The sequence below is a fragment of the Mustela putorius genome, unplaced genomic scaffold (genome assembly GCF_011764305.1).
Source record: "Mustela putorius furo isolate JIRA1106 unplaced genomic scaffold, ASM1176430v1.1 tig00537335_pilon_pilon_pilon, whole genome shotgun sequence".
Lineage (NCBI taxonomy): Eukaryota > Metazoa > Chordata > Mammalia > Carnivora > Mustelidae > Mustela > Mustela putorius.
The window spans coordinates 797,361-821,858 of record NW_025422457.1 but is presented as its reverse complement, the minus strand read 5'-3'; the positions used below and the strand labels follow the sequence as shown (position 1 = coordinate 821,858).

At 37.9% G+C, this 24,498-nt stretch overlaps 1 protein-coding gene across 3 annotated transcripts in view; it reads left to right on the top strand.

The window, feature by feature from the left end:
* ACBD6 (acyl-CoA binding domain containing 6) overlaps nucleotides 1-24,498 on the top strand; it is a 206,542-nt gene that overhangs the window by 2,192 nt on the left and 179,852 nt on the right. For all 3 annotated transcript variants that reach the window (XR_006604955.1, XM_004767895.2, XM_004767894.2), the window contains exons 2-3: nucleotides 6,470-6,534; nucleotides 10,097-10,193. Coding sequence is in view for 2 of the 3 variants with exons in the window: in XM_004767895.2 (XP_004767952.1) it covers nucleotides 6,470-6,534; nucleotides 10,097-10,193 (162 nt within the window). In the remaining variant the exon portion in view is untranslated. The remainder of the gene's footprint in view (nucleotides 1-6,469; nucleotides 6,535-10,096; nucleotides 10,194-24,498) is intronic.

The window sequence follows — 24,498 nt, the reverse complement described above, 5'->3', positions numbered from 1 at the left end:
TTAAAATGAAACTTTCAGTTATTTAACAAGAGCTTATTGAACATTGTGCTAGGACCTTTAACATGTCTGAGTAATAATTCTCTGGACAGCGCTAGACCGTTTGTCTCCCAAATTCCCTCGAGAACATTCTTTTTCTTTCGAGGACATAATTTTACTTACTGATAATAGTGTCATCATTATTAATATCTGATTTCTGAGTTATCAGTGAACTCTAGTCACTGTCAACTGGTAACCATTCTGTCTCATGAGGCCTCACTTCATCCAGATATTCTGGAAGAGGTATGTCCCTCATCCTTTCAAGAACTCGTTAAGGTATTTAGAAATAGTCTGTATCTGGAAATAAAATTCTTTGTTGTTACAGAATAAGATTATGCTTACTTAGATAAGATATTGGGACACAATTTTTATCAATCTCTTCTAATTTTTTCTTTTTCTTTTTCTTTTTTTTGAGAGTGAGAGAGAATCCTAATCAGGCTCTATGCCCGGTGTGGAGCCTAAGGCGGGGGCTCCATCTCATGGCCTCGCTGACCCTCATCATGACCTGAGCTGAAACTGAGTTGGATACTTAACTGATTGAGCCATCCAGGCCCTCCTCAATATTTTATTTATTTATTTTTTTTAAAAAGATTTTATTTATTCGTTTGACAGAGATCACAAGCAGTCAGAGAGGCAGGCAGAGAGAGGGGGAAACAGGCTCCCTGCCGAGCACAGGGCCCGATATGGGGCTCGATCCCAGGACCCTGAGATCATGACCGGAGGCGAAGGCAGAGGCTTAACCCATTGAGCCACCCATGCACCCCTCGATATTTTATTTTTAGAAGAATTCTGAGGGACGCCTGGGTGGCTCAGTTGGTTAAGCAGCTGCCTTCGTCTCAGGTCATGATCCCAGCGTCCTGGGTTCGAGTCCCATATCGGGCACCTTGCTCGGCAGGGAGCCTGCTTCTCCCTCTGTCTCTGCCTGCCAGCCTGTGCTTGCTCTCGCTTCCTCTCTCTCTCTGACAAATAAATAAAATCTTAAAAAAAAAAAAAGAAGAAGAAGAAGAAGAATTCTGAGATAGTGTTAAAAATAGCGTCTTTGGGGCACCTGGGTGGCTTAGTCCATTAAACATCTGCCTTCAGCTGAGTCATGATCCCAGGGTCCTGGGATCGAGCCCTGCATTAGGCTTCCTGCATAGTGGGGATCCTGCTTCTCCTTCTCCTTCTGCCACTCCCCCTGCTTGTACTTGCGCTCTCTCTCTGTCAAATACATAAATAAAATTTTTAAAAATAGCATCTTTGAGAGGATGATAAGGTTGAAATTCCAATATAATTGATGCATGGTAGACCAGAATTTCTCATGAAACAATCACATTTTGTATTCAGAGTAGCACTGTATTTTGGAGGCTGAATGAAATAAAGTTGTCCCCAGGAAGATAATAAAAATAAGGTGAGCTGTGGACTTTCTTTTCTTAGGCAGAGCCCTAAATTTACCTAACATCATAGCTCTTTCAGTCTCTGATAAGCCTATGGCTCCAAAATCATCTTTTAGTGAGGTTTCAAAAACATCACACCCGTGAACAGTTTTTTGCTCCTCTGCATTAACCTACACTTTCCCAGCAAAAGATAACTATTTGACACCTGTGAAAACTCTAGGACAATAAACATTTCAAACCCGTTAGCTTCATTTTACAGGAGCCTTCAGCACCAGCAGAGCAAGGATACCCAATATATTCTCCTACTTTAACCTGGCCACACATGATTCACTGGCATTTGCCATTAGCCCTCTTTGCTAAAACATTCTGTTTGAAGGGCGTTGGCTATATCATATATATATGAGAACAGGGTTTAAGTGTTTTGTTAAAGTGGCACATTTTAGAACTCTGCTTTATAGCTTATGATTTGGAAACTATTACTCATCATGTCCTAAAGTCCTGTAGTTGTATTTATCCAGTCTTTGCTGATCCAGAACTATTGTTTGAATTTGGGAATGCAGAAGCTTCTGTGTCAGTTGGAATACAGGGTCAGCTGCTGAGCTTTTATTTTCATCACATATAATGGTCTGGAGGTAGGTGACCTAAGGCCGGTCCAGTGATTCTGCTTCATGAGATCATCCCGGGGCTCAGTCTTTTTCTGTCCTGTAGTTCGGCCATTCCCCAAAGGCAGCAGTTCTCAAACTGTGGTCTAGAGATCCCTGAGAATCCCTGAGACTTCCTTAGGAGATCTATAAGATCAAATAATAATACTAGACATAATAATACTGGGACAGTATTTGCCTTTTTTCTCTTTGATAAAACTGCTGATGCATCAGCATGAATCCAGACAGCGGCAAGCAAACTACTAGTCGTCATATATTTCACCACCATATACTCAGAGTAAAAAAAAAAAAAAAATTTAACTTAAAAAAATGTCTTTGATAAAGTGGTAAAAATTACTGATTTCTACTAAATATTAACTCTTGAGTACAAGTCTTTTTAATATTGTGTGTGATGAAATGGGGAGTGCACACCAGGCCATTATCCACACTGAGTTATGTTGGCTCTACTGAGGACAAGCACTTGTGTAATTTTTGAGTTGCAAACTGAGCTATTCACATTTTTCATGAAACATCATTTTTCCTTAATAAAACAACTCACAGATTAACTATGCTTATTCAAATTTGAGTATTTGGCAGATGGTCTCCTCAAAGTGAATGAAGTGAGCCTATATAAGAGATCTTTCCTTTAAGGAAACAGCTGACAGTACTTGTTTCCAGTGGTCACATTTGAGCCTTCAAGTGAAAATGAGAGGTTTGGAAAATCTGTGTCTGTCACATGAACCTGACAGCTGCCTAATATTTAAGAACTTTTTTGATGAGATTGGTGGTGATTTTAATGATTGTAAACTTCAGCTCTTGTGTCAACATTTGGGAGGAATGCATAACTCAGTGAACCCTATTTTCCAAGTGTTGTGTGGAATGTTACAGATTATGTCTGAGTAAAAGAGCCATTCACATTGCAAGTCAGACCAATGGATTTTAGTGTAGCAGTAGGAAAAACTCATATGACATCAGAGTCCATATTGCATCCAGTGTTAAACTGCTACTTGTGGTATCAGAGAAGACTATCCACAGTTATCTGAAAAGGCTACTAAAATACCTCTTTCTTTTGTAATAGCACGTCTGTGTGAGCATTTTCTTCATATACTTCAACCAAAGCAACATATTGCAATAGATTGAATACAGAAGTAGATATGAGAATATAACTGCCTTCTGTTAAGGCAGACATTAAAGAGATCTGGAGAGTGTACAACAATGTCACTTTTCTCACTAAGTTTGTGCTTTAGAATATACATTTATTTTTATAAAATTGTTACTTATATTAACTTGATGAGTTATTGTTTTTATTTTACTTTTTATTGAGCGGTAGTGAACTTTATTGAGTGATAGTACAAAGGTCCGGAAGAGGGAGGGGACTGAGAGGGTTGCCCAAGTTTATTATTTTTAAATGAGTTAATACATATTTTAAAATGTCTTTTAATTTTTAATATGGTACATATTGATATAATCCACATAAACAAAGCTCCTTGGGGGTCCTCATTTTTTAAGAATGTAAAGGGATCATGAGACCAGAAAGTTTGAGAACTGTTCCCTTGGGATCCTCTTTGCATGCCCAGAGATGGCTGATCATCACTGCATGCATGTGCTAGTCAGGGCTCAGGGAAAGGGAAATACAAGTCCCCCAATTCTCCCCCCCTTTTAAAAAAAGATTTTATTTATTAATAGAGCAAGAGAGAGCACAAGCAGGGTGAATGGCAGAGGGAGAAGTAGACTCCCCACTGAGCAGGGAGCCCCACGTGGGGTTTGATCCTGGGACTCTGGGATCATGACCTGAGTTGAAGGCAGACACATAACTTAGCCACCCACGTACCCCCCTTTTCTTTTTTTTTCTTTTTTAAAGATTTTATTTATTTGCCAGAGATAGAGAGAGAGAGTACACACAAGCAGGCAGAGAGGCAGGCAGAGGCAGCGAGAGAAGCAGGCTCCCCGCCGAGCAAGGAGCCCGATGTGGGACTCGATCCCAGGACCTTGGAATCGAGCCAAAGGCAGTGGCTTAACCAACCGAGCCACCCAGGCGTCCCCCCCCCCCTTTTCTTTTTAAGGAAGATGTTTATACCACCTTCACACATATCCAGTCCCCTGAACCTGGGCGGAAGTTGCATAGTCACATATAAAGTTTAGCTGGAGGACCGTGTGTCTCGCTGAGACTTCCATTACTGTAGGAGAAATGGAGAATAGGTATTGGTATTTGTTTCTGCCACTGGCTGGTGTCTGGATAAAAAACAAAAATAGTAATGACTGCTGTTTTTATGATGTATCATGGTTTCATCTTTCTTTTTATTATTTTTTAATTTTTTTTAATTTTATTTTTTTTTAAAGATTTTATTTATTTGACAGAGAGAGAAAGATCACAAGTAGGCAGAGAGGCAGGCAGAGAGTGAGAAAGGAGGAAGCAGGCTCCCCGCAGAGCAGAGAGCCCGACTCAGGGCTCAATCCCAGAACCCTGGGATCATGACCTGAGCCGAGGGCAGAGGCTTTAACCCACTGAGCCACCCAGGCGCCCTTTTCCTTCTTTTTAAAGATTTTATTTATTTGAGAGAGAAAGAGCGAGAGCACAAGGGGGCAGGGAGAGGCAGAGGGAGAAACAGACTCCCTGATGAGCCGGGAACCCAACATGGTGCTCAGTCCCAGGACCCTGAGATCATGACCTGAGCCAAAAGCAGATGCTTAACTGACAACCACCCAGGCACCCTTTCTTTCATGTTTCTAGCAGTCTAGTAATTGAAGTGATTTTGGAGATGCCAGAACTGAAGCCTAGATTCAATGTGGCATGTAAAACAGTGCTATGGAAAAGGAATATTGGGTTTTGGAGTCAGATAGTCCTAAATTCACATCCTGACTATTAATTCGGGATATGCTAATGTGTGAGCTCAGGCAACCCTCCTCAGGTTCTCTGTACTCATTTGTAAAATAAGTTTGGAATGGCAGACATGACAGGATTGTTGTGTGGCTCATTTGCCATAGCATATATGAAGCTTTTGGTTTATGTTGATCAAGAAATGCAATTTCTGCTCTTTCACTGTTTCTTCCCTTGGTCCCCTTATAATAGGGCTGCTCCTGTATAAGTGAACATTTTAATATTCATCAGAGGGCCATGTGATTAATAGCTAAGCAGTTGATGGAGATGATACTTGTAATGAATTCAGAGATGGATGAGATCATTGTAGACTGAAAGGATTTTTACAGTCTGAACCTTGAGTGAGACTGAAAGGTGTGAAAAGCTGAAGGAAGAGGAAAGGGCATTTCAGGCGAGGAGGGTAACAGAAGTGAAACTCAGGGTGAAAATCCTTAAAGCAGTGTGTAGATCAGTCTAGTTAGCAAGTAGATCATCAGTTTGATTTTAGCAAAATTCAAGTGTATGAAATGAGTAGATGGCGAGAGGGTCTCTGAGAAGTAGATGGGGCTTGGATTGTGGTATTAGGAAAAGTAAGTATTTGGTTGAACATATGCCTAACATATTCATTCCACATTCAAAAAACATTTCTACTGTAGGATAGGCACTATATAAGGTGCAGTGAGTGAGTTAAGAATGATTTCCTAGAGGCTGTGTTCTGATAGAAAGAAGAGACTTTACAAAAAACTTTGTAACACCCGGTAAAAGTGGAAAGTGCTGTCAGAGGTATAGGAGTAAATGCTGTGAGAGTTTATCAGAAAGAGATTATTTTTGGCATTGGGAATCGGGGGCTGTATAGTGAATTCTGCACTTATGTGAATTTCATTTATGTTTACTCACAATGAAAATATATAGCTTCACTACAAATGTTATTTGAGGGTTACAAATAAGTATTGACAAACAAGAAAAGATTATTGTGGAGTAGATAGAATTTATATTGTTGAAAAACCCTTGAAAGTTTTTTGCAAGGCTGTCAGCATCAATATTTATGTCAATTAGTTTCATAATAGGATACTTTACTAAGAGTATGCATTTTCCTGGAATTTGGGAGAGGTAAAATGCTGATAGTGTAATTAGAATGAGGCTAAATAAACAATATTATGAATTCTGATAAACTACTTTAAAGCTTGTTTGTTGCATGTTTGAAAATTCTTTTATATGATAATTGGTAATAAGGATTACATAATTTATATTTATAATTTGCCTTTTATATATAATTTGCCTACTAGTTTAGGAGTGCAAGTGTTTTCACTCATATTTTTTTATGTATCACAGAATTAGAAACAGTGATTTTATACAGTAAGTCAAAGCAGCTTGTATTTAAAATTTGTTCTTTTGTTTGCTTTTGCAAAGAATGTTAAATTTTGTTATTCTATATAGATGCAAATATTTTCTAACCTGTAGTTACTGAGTATACATAATAAATTTGAAAAAAAAAAGTTTCTCTGGCAATTCTTTGAAAAATAAGTTCTTGATGTATTTTTTCCCCTCCCTTCAATTAGGTCAAAGTTGGAAATTGCAATACTCCTAAACCAAGCTTCTTTGATTTTGAAGGAAAGCAAAAATGGTAAGAAATTCTTGGAATCTAATAAGGTTGTTGGAAATGGTTTAGGTGTTTAGGAATTAGAAAGTAGTGAGCAGATTAAAGAATTATTTTTATATTAATCTCTCTGCTGAAGACTGTGCTAACAATGTGCAGTTGGGAGAGAGATTAAAAGAATCCGCTTTCAGCTAAGTCTACTAAAGGATTCTCATGCCATGATGTTGGTATACACATAGTTCATGACAGACATACACTCCTTCCATATGACTAGCTTCTTAGAGAGTGATGGTAGGAGCTATTGCTTGAGATCTTCCTGTCCTGTCATTCAGCCCCTAATGGATCACCACTTCTGCCCTGCGGAGGAATCTTGAAAGGATAGGAGGATGGGAAGGGAGAAGAACAGGATCAATCCCGTTACTATTCTGTGTGTCTCTGTGTGTATACATATGTGTACGTATGTGTGTGGATGTATATATATTTTATATATATTTTAAGATTTTATTTATTTACTTGACAGAGAGAGATCACAAGTAGGCAGAGAGGGAGGCAGAGAGAGAGAGGGAAGCAGGCTCCCCGCTGAGCTGAGTGAGATCCTGATGCAGGGCTTGATCCCAGGACCCTGAGATCATGACCTGAGCCAAAGGCAGAGGCTTAACCCACTGAGCCACCCAGTATTATTCTTCTCCCCTGCCCCAATTTTATCTTCTTATCTCTTGTGCTCTTTGGTACCTTGCCCCACCCACACCACAGTGAAGTGCTTATAATAACTGCTTGGGAAGAAAGGTGGGAGGGGGGAGATTCTGAGTCCTGCTTCTTTTCTGAATCCGTAAAAAGATTATCCCCTTCCCAGTTTTTTTACTCCGAATTCAGAGGTTCGTCATCATGACAATTGGTAATTGGTCTTATTTACTCTTACCCTAAGTGAAAAAAAGAAAATGCATATAATAGAGACCCTTAGTTATAGGAGGAAGAACTTTGCAAGCATCAACCCTGAATTAAAAGTATAAAGGGTGGGGTTTAAAAAAAAATGAAATATGGTTGAAGAGAAGAGCGCCAAAAATGGATTCTAACTTTACCTTCTAAAGCAGTGCTACTCAAGGTGTAGTCCCCTGACAAGTTGCCTGTCTACAAACTGTTTGCTACCCAGCTGCAAAGAGATGCACATTTTAAACTTGAGTGTAAATCAGTTACGTCATTAAGCCCATGTTTAGTTCAGCCGCCTTTTTTTGTGTGTAGGACCTTCTCGGTGAAGGAAGCAGTGCTTTGGCAGAGCTCTCTGCTGATGATAACCAATAGGTCTCTGACACTTTATTACTGTTGTGGAGAACACCTGATGCAACTTTTATTGTGTTTTGTTTTGTTTTGTTTTAATTTCTGAAATTTCATAACTTCAGCATTACTTTTTCCACTGTGCTTGCCTGTTTTAACATTGTTTCTTAGCAATTTTGAAGTTTTGATTTTACAACCACTATAATAATTCAGGAATATATAATATATATATAATATATAATATATAATAATTCAGGAATGATTCAGGAATCATCAGGGAATGCTAAAACCATTAGATGAAAAACTACTGAGGAGCATATACACAATCTGGTCCTCAGTTGACTTTTTAATTACAGGGAAGATGACAGGAGAAACTGCTTCTACCAAGTCCTTAATCTTATCTTTGGTGATGGGTGGGACAAAGTGATGTCCTGTGCTGCCAATTGGGATACATTGTGAAGGACTTCTCACTTGTATATTGCTTTTTTTTTTTTTCTCACTTGTATATTGCTTTTGCCAAAACCTTTAACCTGACTCTAATCATGATTATTCATTTTTGGGGAGGAACACCGTGTAGGTGAGGAAACAGTCAGACAAATCCAAATTGAGAGATATCTTATAAAACTGGTGTGGACTCTTAAAAAATATCAGTATCATGGAAGACAAAAAAGGCTAAAGATACACAAAACTCAACGCTATGTGTGAATCTTGATTGGCTCCTGGTCTGGGAGAAGAAATCTACAAAGGACATTAGTGGGAAATCAGGGAAACGTGAAGGTCATCTATGTTTATATAATAATATTAATGTTAAATTTCCCATTTGATATATGCTGATATATTTAGGTGTAGATGTTAGGATGTACACAGGTAACTCTCAAGAGGATCAGTAAAAATAAACTTGGAAAATTTCAAAAAGATGTTATATTCATTGTGGGAGCAGGATGGTAGTGAAAAACCTTGGCACTGAATTATATTTTACAGTGAATCAGTGGATCTACTTCCTGGGTGAAAGTAGAAAGAATTGGCAGGGCAAGACCAAGAAGGAGCCTATCTAGGCAGCTTGCAGAAAGAAGAAGGAAAGGATGACTCCGAAGGGGCACAGGACTAGAATATTACTCTTGATATTTATCCTGCAGAGTAGTCCCTACCTTCTTACTAATTAGAATTCTTACCTCTGTCCTTAACACCCCTCACTTTTTGAAGTCCCTGTGTGGGACTTGAGAGAACAACAAGAGGGGAAGGCATATTTCTCCCAGCTTAAATTCGAAGTTCAAAGTATTTTCCCAAGGGATATTGATTTGTGTGATTCGTTCCCATGTTACCAAAATACTGTAGAAGGTGGAAACTACTTTTATTGGTCTGTAGATCAGTAGGGATGAAAGGTGGGTTTGGGGGAGTTATAAAATCTTGGATATTACAGTTGTTTGTGGTCTTCTAAAATTCATTCAATATGCAACATATCTGTGTTATAAAATTTCATGGGGGAGGGTGATTAGGGAAAAAAATGTCTAAAAAGTCTCCTTAGGTCGTGGAGTGTAATCTGTGTTGGTATAGGCCATTGTGAATGCAAAAAAAGAGCTACTCATCTATGGCTTCTTCTGTCTATATCTCACATCCTTAAAATGTGCATGCCAGTTTTTGCTTTTTGGATTTTTCAATTTTTTTAATAACATATAATGTACTATTAGTTCCAGGGGTACAGGTCTGTGAATCGCCAGGTTTACACACTTCACAGCATTCACCATAGCACATACCTTCCCCAGTGTCCATAACCCCACCACCCTCCCTCTACCCTCTCACCCCTGGCAACCCTCAGTTTGTTTTGTGAGATTAAGAGTCTCTTATGGTTTATCTCCCTCCCGATCCCATCTTGTTTCATTTATTCCTTTCCTACCTCCCCAAACCCCCCACGTTGCCTCTCAACTTCCTTGTATCAGGGAGATCATATGGTAATTGTCTTTCTCTGATTGATTTATTTTGCTCAGCATAATACCTTCTAGTTCCATCCACGTTGTCACAGATGGCAAGATTTTATTCCTTTTGATGGCTGCATACTATTCTGTTGTGTGTGTATGTATGTATGTATATATATATACATACATATATCTCACATCTTCTTTATCCATTCATCTGTTGATGGACATCTAGGTTCTTTCCATAGTTTGGCTATTGTGGACATTTGCATGCCAGTTTTTGTTGTTGTTGTTGTTGTTGTTGTTGTTTTTTTGCATGCCAGTTTTTAATACTAAAAAGGAATATGCCATTTATGTTACTTCCATAGATAATGATACATCATTTTGGATATTCTTTACTATAGGGAAGCATGGAAAGCACTTGGTGATTCAAGCCCCAGTCAAGCAATGCGGGAGTATATTGCAGTAGTTAAGAAATTAGATCCAGGTTGGAATCCTCAGGTAAGATTTGATGATTGGTAAATAATATTTTCCAAAATCATAGCATCTTCCTCTCAAATAAAGGCTTAAAACTAAGCCTAAGCTTAAGTATCTTTTTTTTTTTTTTTTTTTTTTAAGATTTTATTTATTTGAGGAGAAAGCATGGCGGGGTGGAGAGTGGGGAGGGGCTGAGGGAGAGGGAGAGTTATTGTAATATTTATCTACCTCAAAATTTGCTTAAATATTGCTTAAATATTAGCCAGCTACAGATATTGAGAACTTCTCTGAATTTTATAAAAAAAAAGTTCATTTCAGATTTTGAAAGAGCTTAACTTGAGATCATCATTTTCTTGAGAAATGGTAGGTTTCTCTTGGATTTTTTTTTTTTAATGAGCACTTCTGTACAAGTACTAAATGCTTTTTGATGCGGATAAAATATAAAGATAGGCTTTCTGCCATTACATAATTTAAAGCATATTAGAGAAGATAAAATATACAAAATATGATTATAATATAAAATGGTGATGCAAGTGCTAGGGAATCCAGTGGAAAAGAGAGATTACTTTGGACCTTGGAGATACTGGGTATTGTTCACTTAAATGTACCTTCTTTTCCTAGTATACTTACTGGAGAACATCTAAAAGACTTTATTAAAGGTGGGATTGGTATTTTATTTCAAAAAACTTTTTTAAAACATTGGTGACAGGTATTTAAATGGGATAAAGTGTCAGTACCATGTCCAAAATGCAAATTAAGTATTAATTTTCATTAAAAATATTTAGGCCAAACATTTCAGGGATGAATGAATATAGCAATTTTCAGATGTTTTGGTAGTAATTAAATTATTTCATAGGTATGCATGTTTCACCAGCTGGAAGGAATTTTGTTTAATAATCGTGGTATCATAAAATGTCAGTTGTAAGGTACCTTAAAGATTATGTATTATGACGTATGAAAGTGTATCTGAATTGTGAGCACAAAGAGGGAGAGGTAACCCATTTAGGATATCTTTAAAGATAAAACTGCCTTTCTGAAGTCATTGAAACATTTCGTGATGTTTTTGATGTGCATGAATATTTTCAGAAATAATCCATTTTGTTAGTATCTTTTATGAGACATCAAGTTTGCATTGTATCATAAAGGTCCTAAGGACTTTGTATCTGAAATTAAGTGGTGAAAACAGCCTGAACATATATGCCACAATGTTTAAAAAACCAAACAAAACTTGAGTTTGAATGCGTTTTGGTGAGTACTTTGCTCTTCAGTCTCTGTGGGTCTTAGTTCTTCCTTATTGATTTTACGTGATTGTTTCTGATGCCTGGCCTATGTAGGCATTTGAGTTTATAAGTTCTGATAAATGACATAATTTATTATTCTCCTTCAGTATCTTAATTACTAAATAAAATTCCGTTAACCACCATTCTTTTTTTTTTTTAAAGATTTATTTATTTTTCCTAGAGAGAGAGAGAGAGAGAATGTGTGTGTGTGTGTGTGTGTGTGTGTGTACTTGTGTGTGCGTATGTAGGAGGAGGGGAGGGGCAGAGGGAGAGAATCTTCAAACAGACTCCTCGTCAAGCCTGGAGCCCAATTTTGGGCTCAATCTCACAACCGACACATGAGATCATGACCTGAGCTGAAACCAAGAGTGGATGCTCAACTGACTGAGACACCCAAGTGCCCCTGTTAACTGGAACTCTTACAAATGGTTGCAGAGTCCATGTGGTCAAGTAGTTCTCCCTTTTAGAAATTTAAACAGGTGGTAAGGATGCTTTTAAAAGAAATAGTTTAAAAAAAAAAAAACCCTGTAAATCTCACCTATTGAATATAAATTTGAGTAAACTAAGCAGAATCAAAGGAACTTTCAAATAAAGATAATTTTCTCAGGGTTGTGAGATCAGCCCCCTGTGGGACTCCGTACTGGATGTGGAGTCTGCTTAAGATTCTCTCTCCTTCTGCTTTCCCCCCAACACCTGTGTCCTGCACATGCTCTCTTTCTTTCTCTTAAAAAAAAACGAAGATCATTCTTAATACATTGTTCTCAAAATGTTTTGACATCTGTAATCTAGTTGTAAAGAGGAATTTTATGTTTTGTTTAAATTTTTAATTTTTTATTATGTTTAATTTTTTATTTTTGTTTAAATTTTAATTTAAACACTCTGGTCTGGTCCCCTTTGACTCGGCTTTTTTTCCCCTTTCTTTCAGACTGGTATGAAGTAGTTTGTAACTGCAATCTCAAGCCATTTGGTATTTCATTAATTATCTTTTAGGTAGAGAATCATTTTCTTTTGGTACTAGTTTTGGAAACCAGTGAAATAATAATAACTCATTGCTGAATGTGCTAAGGTCTTTACATGTGTTGTCCTTTGAAATCTTCACACGAATTTTAAGATTTTTTTTTATTTTTAAGTAGTCTCTAAACCCAGTGTGGGGCTCAAACTCATGACCCCAAAATCAAGAGTTGCATGCCCTACTGACTGTGCCACCCAAGGGCCCCCATAAGAATCTTAGATTAGAAACATTATTGTCTACATTTTAAAGGGAATCTTTTAAAAAAAAATTTTTTTTAGAATTATTTATTGAAAAGAAAGAGAGCATGAGGAGGGGGAAGGAAGGGAGGAAGGGCAGAGGGAGAAGCAGACTCTTAGCTGATCAGGAAGCCTGATGCGGGCTTCCTCCCAGGACCCCCGAGATCATGACCTGAGCCGAGGGCAGATGCTTAACGAGCTGAGCCACTCAGGTGCCCCTATTGTCTGCATTTTAAAAATGAGGAGATTCAGGCACAGAGCGGTTTATTGTCTTGCCCAAGATTAGCCAGGTTATCAGTGATGGTACTGGGATTTAGACTTGCCTGTATAGGAGTTCAGAGCCCCACTCTTAATCTCTCTGTTTTTCTTTTCTATATCTGACATTTTATATTTACATGTATTTACACACATATACATCTATATATGTATAAAACATATGTATAGCATCCATCTAAACTTATGGGTGTGTATGTGTATGAAAAATTCAAGTAAATGTAGTTTACTGTTTTAATCAAAGCTCCATGGAGTATGAAGTGAAGTATAAAATGAACAATAACTTAAAATGTAAACCCTTGTCTGTGTTTTCTCTTATGTTTCATCTTATTTCAAGAATGTGCTGTCCAGTATCTAATCAAGGCAATTCTTTTGCCTTATTTGTTTTTTTTTGCCAGGGAGAGGTGTTAAGTTTTTATTTTGGTATAACTTATTTTCATGATTTTTGACAAATAAAAATTGTATCCATGTAAGATGTACAGCATGATGTTTTACTCTTTGATACATGTATACATTGTGAAATGATTCTCACAGTCAAACTTATGAACATTTTCATTACCTTTCATGGTTACCATTTTTTTTTTAAAGATTTTATTTATTTATTTGACAGACAGAGATCACAAGTAGGCAGAGAGAGAGGCAGAGAGAGGAGGAAGCAGGCTCCCCGCTGAGCAGAGAGCCCGATGCGAGGCTCGATCCCAGGACTCTGAGATCATGACCTGAGCTGAAGGCAGAGGCTTAACCCACTGAGCCACCCAGGCACCCCTCATGGTTACCATTTTTTACTGGAGCTGAGAACCCTTGGTATCTACTCTCTTAGCAGATTTTAAATAATAAATAATATTTAATAAGTAATTATGAATTAAATAAGAATATTAAGTAATGTATTAATATAATACATTATATAATATAATATATATTATATATTATATAATGTATAATTAATGTAATGTATTATTTTAATATATATTATGTATAATATATATTATATAATGTATTAATAATAATAATAATGGTACATTATTAACTAATTATACATGATATAATTTTTTTCAAGTTTCAGAAATAGTGCAAGGAACTTCTGGATAGTCTTTATTTAAGATATACCAATCGTTTATTTTTATTTTTATTTTTTTAAAGGTTTTATTTATTTGAGAGAAGAGTAAGAGAGAGTACCAGTGGGGGGCAGGAGGCAGGTGGGTGGGGAAAGGGAGCAGCAGGCTCCTCACTGAGTAGGGAGCCCCATGTGGGGGCTCGATCCCAGGACCCAGAGATCATGACCTGAACTGAAGGCAGCCGCTCAACCGACTGAGCCACCCAATTGCCCCTAGATATACCAGTTGTCTATATTTGCTTTAGCATTCTCCCTATTTATATGCACACTCAAATTTTTTCTGAACCATTTTACATAAGTTGCAGACTATTTTAGATAAGTCACAGATATTGTGTCCCCTACTCACTAAATACTTCATTATTTCTTAGAACAAAGACTTTGTTATTCTACCATCATTATAAAAATTTGGACTTTTTTTGGTGTCATGAGTTCTTTTGAAATTTCTTTTCTCTTTTTTTTTTTAAGACCCTCTGGGCTCAGAGTTCCTGCAGGGCATTCTGTATACACACACACATCAGTTGTGTACATATAGATAGATGTACATATAGTGAAATGGTAACTATAGTCTAACTAATATATCTTCTTCTCGTATAGTTATCTTTTTTTTGTGATGAGATTACCTGATTTACTCTCTCAGCATATTTTCAGTATTCAGTACAGCATTATTTATTATAGTCATCATGCCTGTATATTATTTTTTTTTATTTTATTTATTTATTTGACAGACAGAGATGAGAGGCAGGCAGAGAGAGAGAGGAGGAAGCAGGCTCCCCGCTGAGCAGAGAGCCTGATGTGGGGCTCGATCCCAGGACCCTGGGATCATGAACCAAACCGAAGGCAGAGGCTTCAACCCACCTAGCCATCCAGGCACCCCTATTATTATTTTTTTTTAATTTTTAAGAATTTTTTTTTAAAGTAAACTCCATGCCCAGTGTGGAGCTTGAACTTATGACCTGGAGATCAAGAGCGGTTGCTCTACCAACTGAGCAAGTCAGACGCCCCTATCATGCCTGTATATTAGATCTCTAGATTTATTTATCCTGCATAACTGCAATTTTGTACCCTTTGACCAACATCTCCCTATCTCCCATTCCCCACCAGCCCCTAGTAATCACCTACTCTATTTGCTGCTGCTGTGAGTTTGACTTTTTAATTTCATTAAATTCTACATCAAAGTGAGATCATTTAATATTTGTCTGGTTTATTTCACTTAGCATAATGTCCTCCAGGTTCATCTGTGTTGTCAGGATTTGCTTCTTTCTCATGGCTGAATAATATTCCATTGTGTGTGTATGTATATATGTGTATATATACACATACCACATCTTCTTTATCCATTCATCCTTAGGTAAACACTTAGATTATTTCCATATCTTAGTTATTGTGAATAATGCTGCTGTGAACATGGGAGTGCAGATATCTCTTTAAGATCCTGATTTCATTTCCTTTAGATATATACCCAAAACTGGCATTACTGGATCACATGAGAGTTCTAATTTTTAATTTTTTTGGAAGATTTTATTTATTTATTTGAGAGAAAGAGAGTGCACACACGGGTGTGTGCCCATGTCTGGAGGATGGGGCAGAAAGAGAGGGAGAAGCTGACTTCCTGCTGAGTGTAGAGCCTGATGCAGGGCTGGATCCCAGGAGCCTGAGATCATGACCTGAGCCAAAGTCAGACACTTAACTGACTAAGCCTCCCAAGAACCCCCCCATTTTTAATTTTTTTGAAGAACCTCCATGCTGTTTCCTATAATGGCTGTACCAATTTATATTCTAACCAACAGTGTACAATAGTTCTTTTTTCTTAAAATCAGAAATTTTAATATTGATTCAATATTCTTGAATCTATGATCCATATTCAAATTGATCATTTATTTAAAAAATCTTCATAGTCTTTGAAACATTCTGATCTATCATCCAGTCCAGGATCATGCACTGTATTTAGTTGTTTCTTTAGCCTCCTTTAGTCTGGAACAGTTGCTTAGCCTTTGTTTTTCTTTCTATACTATGTATGATAGGTTTGAAGAATATAGGCCAGCTCTTTTGTAGAATGTCCCAGTTTGGGCTGTTCTGATGTTTCCTCATAATTAGATTCAGATTATACATTTTTAGGAGAAATACCACAGGATTATGTCCTTCTCAGTGCATTATACCAGGAGATACATGATGTCTATTTGTCCCAGTGTTGATTATGTTAACTTTGATCACTTTCTTAATGTGGTGTCTGCCAGATTTCTCTACTGTAAAATTTCTGTTTTTCCCTTTGTAATTAGTAATTTGTGAGGAGATACTTTGAGACTATGTAAATATCCTTTTCCTCATCAAATTTTATTGACTAGTTTTGTTTTTAAGATTTTATTTATTTATTTGACAGAGGGATAGAGAGCACAAGTAGGCAGAGCGGCAGGCAGAGGGAGGAGAGGCAGGCTGTCCGCTGACCAGGGAGCCTCATGTACGGTTAATCCCAGGACCTCAGGATCATGACCCCAAGCTGAATTTCACCACTTAACTGAATGAGCCACCCAGGTGCCCCTACCCACTAGTTTTAATATCTATTAATGATTTTCCAACTCCCATCAATTCTTCTACATTTATTATTTGGCATTCTTCTATAAACATGGGCTTTCCCTTCTCCCCTGTTTATTTATTTATTTATTCATTGTCAAGAACTATGAAAGATCTAGGATTGTACCCTACTTGTAAGCTAATAAGTTAGTCTGTTACTGTTTCTTAGATACTGGCAGAGGTTTGACTCCTGGATCCGGGCCAAAGGCCTTTATTATTCATGGTATGCCAAACTGCATGAGATTTATTTGATTTGCATTGGTTTCTCGAATCCCCCAAGTCCCAGAGGGATGATGCAGGTGGGCCTGGATGGATTCCTGCATATGCAGTGGGTTGTGTTACAGTGAAGGAGCTTTGGAGATTCACCACTTTCATAGCACATGGAAGCAAGCTTGCTCTTTGTCAGGGTTTGGGAAAATATCCCTCATCCCTGAGGTGCTTGCTATACACACAACCCTGAGAAATGGCCCAGGTAGAGAGTAGTCAGAGCCGGACATACCCAAGGAGAATGCGTAGAGATGCTCAGGGTCCATGGCTGATTGCTTCTCCCAGCATCCATGTCTGTGTATCTGTACTGTATATACTCACAGATTTCTGTTTTTTTCAATGGGCTACAGTCCATTACTATCATTATTTGGTCACTGGGAGCTCCTTCAAAATGGCTCTTGTCTTCTTTTGATATGTCCCCATCAATCTTTGAGCCGTTTCTTACTTTTTGTCACAAAATGTTATAGGCTATATCAGTTTCCTAGAATTGCCATAGCAAAATATCACAAACTGGTACTTTGTAGTATAAAACACAGAAATTTATTCTCTCACAGTTCTGGAGGCTCAAGGTCCAAAATCAAGTGTTAGCAAAGCCTTGTTCTCATTGAAGGCTGTAGGGTAGAATCCTCTCTTGCTGCTACCAGCTTCTGGTGGCCCCGGGTATTCTTTGACTTGTGTCAGCGTAACTCCAGTTTCTGCCTCTGTCTACATGGCCTTCTTCCCGGCATGTCTGTATCCAAATCTTCCTTTCCTTTTTCTCACATAGACACTAGTTATTGGATTTGGGACCCACCTCAAACTCCATTTTATCTCTTCCCCACTCTGATTTTTTTAGGTCAGTTGATATAGAACAACATGTAAATTTAAGATATAAAAAGTGTTGGCAAATGTTGGGGAGATGGTGGCAGAGTACAAGGACCCTAGGCACACTTCCTGCCACTAATACAACTAGACAACTATATCCTAAATACCCCAGAACTGACCTGAGGACTGTCACAACAAACTCAACAACTAAAGGCAGGAAAGAGGCCACATCCAAGAAGATAGGAAGTACAGAGACTCATTTTGGGAGAGAAACAGAATGTGGCTGCTGTAATGGGGGAGGAAGCCATGATTGTAGAGAGAGGTGAGATACAGATTAGGACACAGGAGAGCGCATGGGGAAAACGAATCTGCATAGCTGTTGGCTTAGAAAGGGCTTCAACAGGGGCTGAATTTCATGAACTCTCGAAACCAGCAGGGTTTAACATCTGGCCTTAAAGGTCAGTCGGCTTGGCTTAGGAGAGCCCATAGGCATTGAGACTGCCCTTGGAGAGAAGGCAGGACAAACATCCTGCAAACATATAGTGTAGACACAATGATCTAAAGAGCATCTGTGGCACATAGTGGGAAGGTTTTTTGCTTATCTCTGAGTGTGTCCCAGAAAATCAGAGTTCACAGAGCGATTGCTTCCGGAACAGGGAGCTGGCAGGTGCCGTTTCCCTCCCACGCACCACAGCATAAGCAGTACTGTGGGAAACAGTACAGGGCCAACACTTGCTACCTAACTTGCTTATAGCAAACCCTGCCCTGTGCTTTGATGGAGTTGCTCTTCCCAGTAAGACTTGCCTTGGTCCCAGCATGGCAGGGCCCCTCCCCTAGGAGACCAGCCCAAACCCATCTGTACCATGTCTCCTGACTGGGAGTTTTGCAGAACCTTGGTTCTGGTGGTAGTGGTGACAGGTGTCATTTCACAAGCAGACCAGAGCACGCCTATTTAATACCACATTTGGGCCAAGGACCAAACATTGCTCACAATAGGCAAGGAGAGCCTCTGCAGACAACTGGCCTGAAAGATAAAGTGGCCAAACACAACAGCAGAGCACATGCAGCACATTTTGGAGTCACTCCCTGGGTCCTGGGAAACACACTGGGGAACTATAGTACAGCACACTATAGGACCTCTTCATAAAGCCATTCCATGGAATAGGAGACATAGTTGACTTTTTTTTTTTTAAAGATTTTATTTATTTATTTGACAGAGAGATCACAAGTAAGCAGAGAGGCAGGCAGAGAGAGAGGGGGAACGCAGGCTCCCCGCTGAGCAGAGAGCCCTGTGTGGGGCTCGATCCCAGGACCCTGTGATCATGACCTGAGTCAAAGGCAGTGGCTTAACCCACCATTCCACCCAGGCGCCCTTATAGTTGACTTTCTTAACACACAGAAACAGGTATAAAAACTTAGACAAAATGAGATGGCAGAGGAATTTGTCCCATATGAAAGAACAGGACAAGGCCATGGCCAGAGATCTAAGTGAAATTGGTATAAGTAACATGCTTGATAGACAATTTAAAATGATGGTCATAAAGATACTCATTGGACTTGAGAAAAGAGTGAAAGACATGAGTGATAGGATTACGAGATAAGGAATATCAGAAATATTTGAATAAATGGAATGAGCAACATGCTTGATGGAATGAATAGGAGGGTGTAAGAACTAGAGGAATGGATTAATGACCTCAGAAGACGGAGTAATGGAAAGTAATCAGGTCAAATGAGAGAAAAGAGAGTTATGTGGAAGGAGAATAGATTTAGGGAACTCAGTGACTCCGTCAGATATAATAACATTCCTATTACAGGGGTCCTAGAAGCAGAAGAGAGAGAAAAGAGGGTAGAAAAATTATTTAGAGAAATAGTAGCTGAAAACTTCCCTAATCTGGGGAAAGAAACAGATACCCAGATCCAGGACTCACACAGAACCTCCAACAAAATCAACAAAAGCAGATCAATACCAAGACATATTGTAATTAAGATGGCAAAATGTGATTAAAAAAAAATTAAAGCATTGAGACAAAAGAAGGAATTTACATACAAGGGAAACCAAATTAAGCTAACAGGGGACTTTTTAATTTAATTTTTATTTATTTATTTGACAGCGGGAGCGTATAAGCGGGGGAGCGGCAGGAAGAGGGAGAAGCAGACTCCCTGTAGAGCAGGGAGACTGATGTGGGACTCGATCCCAGGACTCTGGGATCATGACCTGAGCTAAAGGCAGACGCTTAACCAGCTGAGCCACCTAAGTTCCCCTGACAGTGGAGTTTTAAAACAGAAACCTTGCAGGCCAGAAGAAAGAGGCATGATATGTTCAAAGTGCCAGATGGGAAAAATCTGGAGCTAAGAATACTCTCTCTGGGAAGGCTGTTATTCATAATGGAGAGATAAAGGATTTTCCAGAAAAAAACTAAAGGAGTTCATGACCACTAAACCAGCTCTACAAGAAATACTAAAGGGGACTCAGAGGAAAGGAGAGACCAGAAGTGACGGTATGAAAGTATGAAGCACAAAAGTAATAAAAATAAATGTTTCTCTATAAAAGTCAAGGAAATCACAAAAGGATATAAAATTAGACATCATATACCTAAAATATGGGAAGGAGAGAAGAATGGGTTCAAGCTTAAATGACCATCAACTTAATATAGAGACTGCTATATGCAGAAGATGTTATATACAAGCTTAATGGTAACCACAAATCAAAACCACTAGTAGGTATGCAAAGAACAAAGAGGAAGTCAAACGTATCAATAAAGAAAACCAGCAAACCATGAAAGAGAAAAAGAAAGGATCAGAGAAAAACTTGAGAAACAACCACAAGACAAGTAACAAAATGGCAATAAATACATATTTATTGATAACTACTTTGAATGTCAAAGGACAAAAATACCACAATCAAAAGAGAGGTGACGTGGATAAAAAACAGGACCTATCTGTAGGCTGCCTACAAGAGACTCATTTCAGATACTGGATTGAAAGTGAGGGGATGGAGAAACATTTTCCATGCAAATGGATTTTAAAGCTGGAGTAAAAATACTTAATAATGCACAAAATAAACTTTAAAACAAAGTCTGTAAAAAGAGACAAGGACACTATATAATAATAAAGGAGACAGTCCAACAAGAAAGTATAACAATTATACATGTACCCAACATGGGAGCACCCAAATGCATAAAACTGTTAATAACAAACATCAAGGAAATAGTTGATAGTAATACAATGATAGTAGGGGACTTTAATACCACACTTACATCAAAAGACGGACGATCCAAAGAAGAAATCAATAAGAAAACAGTGGCTTTGGGGCATCTGGGTGGCTCAGTGGGTTAAAGCCTCTGCCTTCGGCTCGGGTCATGATCTTAGGGTCCTGGGATTGAGCCCCGAGTCAGGTTCTCTGCTAAGCGGGGGGCCTGCTTCCCCTTCTCTCTCTTTGCCTGCCTCTCTGACTACTTGTGATCTCTGAATGTCAAATAAAAAAAAGAAAGAAAGAAAACAGTGACTTTGATTGATGCCCTGAACCAGATGGATTTAATAGATACATTCAGAACATTCCATGCCAAATCAGAATACACATTCTTTTCAAGTGCATATAGAATATTCTCCAGATTAGATGACCTATTAGATCACCAAACAAGTCTCAAAAATTTCAGAAAGATTGAAGTCATATCATGCATCTTTTCTGACCACAATGCTATGAAATTGGAAATCAACCATAAGAAAAAAAAGCTAGAAAGACCACAGATACATGGAAATTAAATAACATTTTCCTAAACAATGGATCAACTAATTAGGAGAAATCAAAAAGTACTAGGAAACGAAAATGAAAACACAACAATCCAAAACCTTTGGGATGGTCCAAAGTAGATCCAAGGGGGAAGTTTACGGCAATACAGGCCTACTTCAAAAAGCAAGATAAAATTCAAATAGCCTGATCTTAAACCAAAAGGAGTTAGAAAAGACAGGAAACAAAGCCCTTCTGCTGAAGGAAGGAAATAATAAAGATTGAGCAGAAATAAATGATACAGGAACTAAACGAATAGATAAATGAAACCAGGAGCTGGTTCTTTGAAAAGATAAAATTCATAAACCTCTAGCCAGACTCATCAAAAAATAAAGAGGAGAAATAACAACCAACACCACAGAAATACAGTTGTAAGAGAATGTTATGAAAAACTATGCCAACAAATTGGACAACCTAGACGTAGTGGATCAATTCCTAGAAACATAACCTACCAAAGCTGAAGCAGGAAGAAATGGAAAACACGAGTAAATTGATTACTAGCAAGGAGGTGAATCAGTATGCAAAACAAACAAACAAAAAAACCCCACTCCTAGTGAACACAGAAGTTAGGACAGGATGGCTTCATTCTATCAAATATTTATTCATTGATTGATTTTACTTTTTTGAGAGAGAGCACACAGGCGCATGATCAGAGGGGGAATCAGGCTCCCCTGTGAGCAAGAAGCCCAACCAGGGCTCCGTTCCAAAATCCCAAGATTATGAGCCAAAGACAGGCACGTAATTGACTGAGCCACCCAGATGCCCCTCTGTCAAACATTTAAAGAAGAATTACTACCTATTCTCAATACTATTTCAAAAAATAGAAGAAGGAAGCTTCCAAATTCATTCTGTGAGGCCAGCATTTCCTTAATACTAAAACTGATAAAGACACCACAAATGAAGAGAATTACAAGCCAATATTTTTGATGAATACAGATGCAACAAAATGCTAGCAAAAAGAATCCAACAGTACATTTAAATCATTCACTGTGATCAAATGGGATTTATTCTCAGTGTGCAAGAGTGGTTCCATATTTGCACATCAGTCAGCATCAGTAAGATAAAGGATAAAAACCCTATGATCATTTCAGGACACACAGATAAAGCATTTGACAAAGTACATGATAAAAGCCCTTGACAAAGTAGGTTTAGAGGGAATATACCTCAACATTATTAAGGCTGTATTTGAAAAGCCCACAGTGAACATCATACGTAATTAGAGAAAAGCTTTTCTCCTAAGAGCAGGAACAAGACAAGGATGGCCACTCTCACCACTTTTATTTAACAGTACTGAAAGTCCTAGCCATAAAAATTAGGCAACAAAAGAAATAAAAGGCATCCAGATTGGTAAGGAAGAGGCAAAACTTACATTATTTGTAGATCACGTGATACTCTATATCAAAAACCTGAAAGACTCCACCAAAAAACTTGAATTCAGAAGTAAAAAATGAATTCAGTAAAGTCACAGGATATAGAAATCATTGTGCAAAAACCTGTTGCATGTCTATACACTAATAACGAAGCTTCAGAAAGAGAAATTGGGAAAACAGTCTTATTTCAATTGCCCTCAAAATAGAATACCTGGGAATAAACCTAACCAAAAAAGTGAAAGACCTGTGCTCTGAAAACTATAAAACTCTGGTGAAACAAATTGGAAGAGACAAGGAAATGGAAAGACACTCCATGCTAATGGATTGGAAGAACAAATATTGTTAAAATGTTTATTCTACCCAAAGCAGACTATACTTAAATTGCAGTCCCCATCAAAATGCCAACAGCATTTTTTGCAGAACTAGAACAACAACAACAAAAAAATCCTACAAATTATGTGGAGGCACAAAAGACCCCAAATTGCCAAAGCAGTTTTGAGAATGGAAGACAAAGCTGGAGATGTTACAATTCCAGAGTTCAGGTTAAATTGTAAAACCATAGTCATCAAAGCAGTGTGGTACCAGCATAAAAATAGACACATCAATGGGAATGGAATAAAAACCCCAGAAATCCACAATTATATGATCCATTAATCTTTGACAAAGCAGGAAAGAATACCCAACGGGAAAAAGACAGTCACTTCAATAAATGGTGTTGGGAAAACTAGACAGCTACTTGCAAAAGAATTAAACTAAATCATTTTCTTACACCATACCCAAAAATAAATTCAGAATGGATTAAAGACCTAAATGTGAGACGTGAAACCATAAAAATACTAGAAGAGAACACAGGCAGTAATTTTTCTGACATTGACAGCAGCAACATTTTTCTAGCTATGTCTCCTGAGGAAAAGGAAATAAAACCAAAAATAAACTCTTGGGATTATATTAAAATAAAAATCTTCTACAGAGGAAAGGAGATAATCAACAAAACTAAAGAACGATCTACAGAATGAGAGAAGATATTTGTAAGTGATATCCTGTAAAGTGTTAGTGTCCAAAATATATTTGGACAATATATTTGGGGTCAAACCCCCCAAAATAAATAATCTATTTAAAAAATGGGCAGAAGTAATGAACAGACATTTTCTCCAAAGAAGACATCCAGATGTCCAACAGATACATGAAAAGATGCTGAACATTACTCATCATCAGGGAATTGCAAATCAAAACTAGAGTATCTCATGTGTTAGAATGGCTAAAATAAAAAACACAAGAAACAGCAAGTATTAGCAAGAATGTGTAGAAAAAGGAACCCTCGTGTACTCTTGGTGGGAATTAAAACTTTGTAGCCACTGTGAAAAACAGTATGGAGGTTCTTCAAAAAAATTAATAATAGAACTACCCTATAATCCAGTAATAACAGTACTGGATATTTGCCTTCCAAATACAAAAACAGTGATTTAGAACAGTGATTTAGATACATGCACTCCTGTGTTTATAGCAACATTATTTATAATAGCCAAGATAGGGAAGCAACCCAAGTGTCCACCAATAAATGAATAGATAAAGAAGATACGGAATGTATACACAAAGGAGTATTTTCAACCATAAAGAG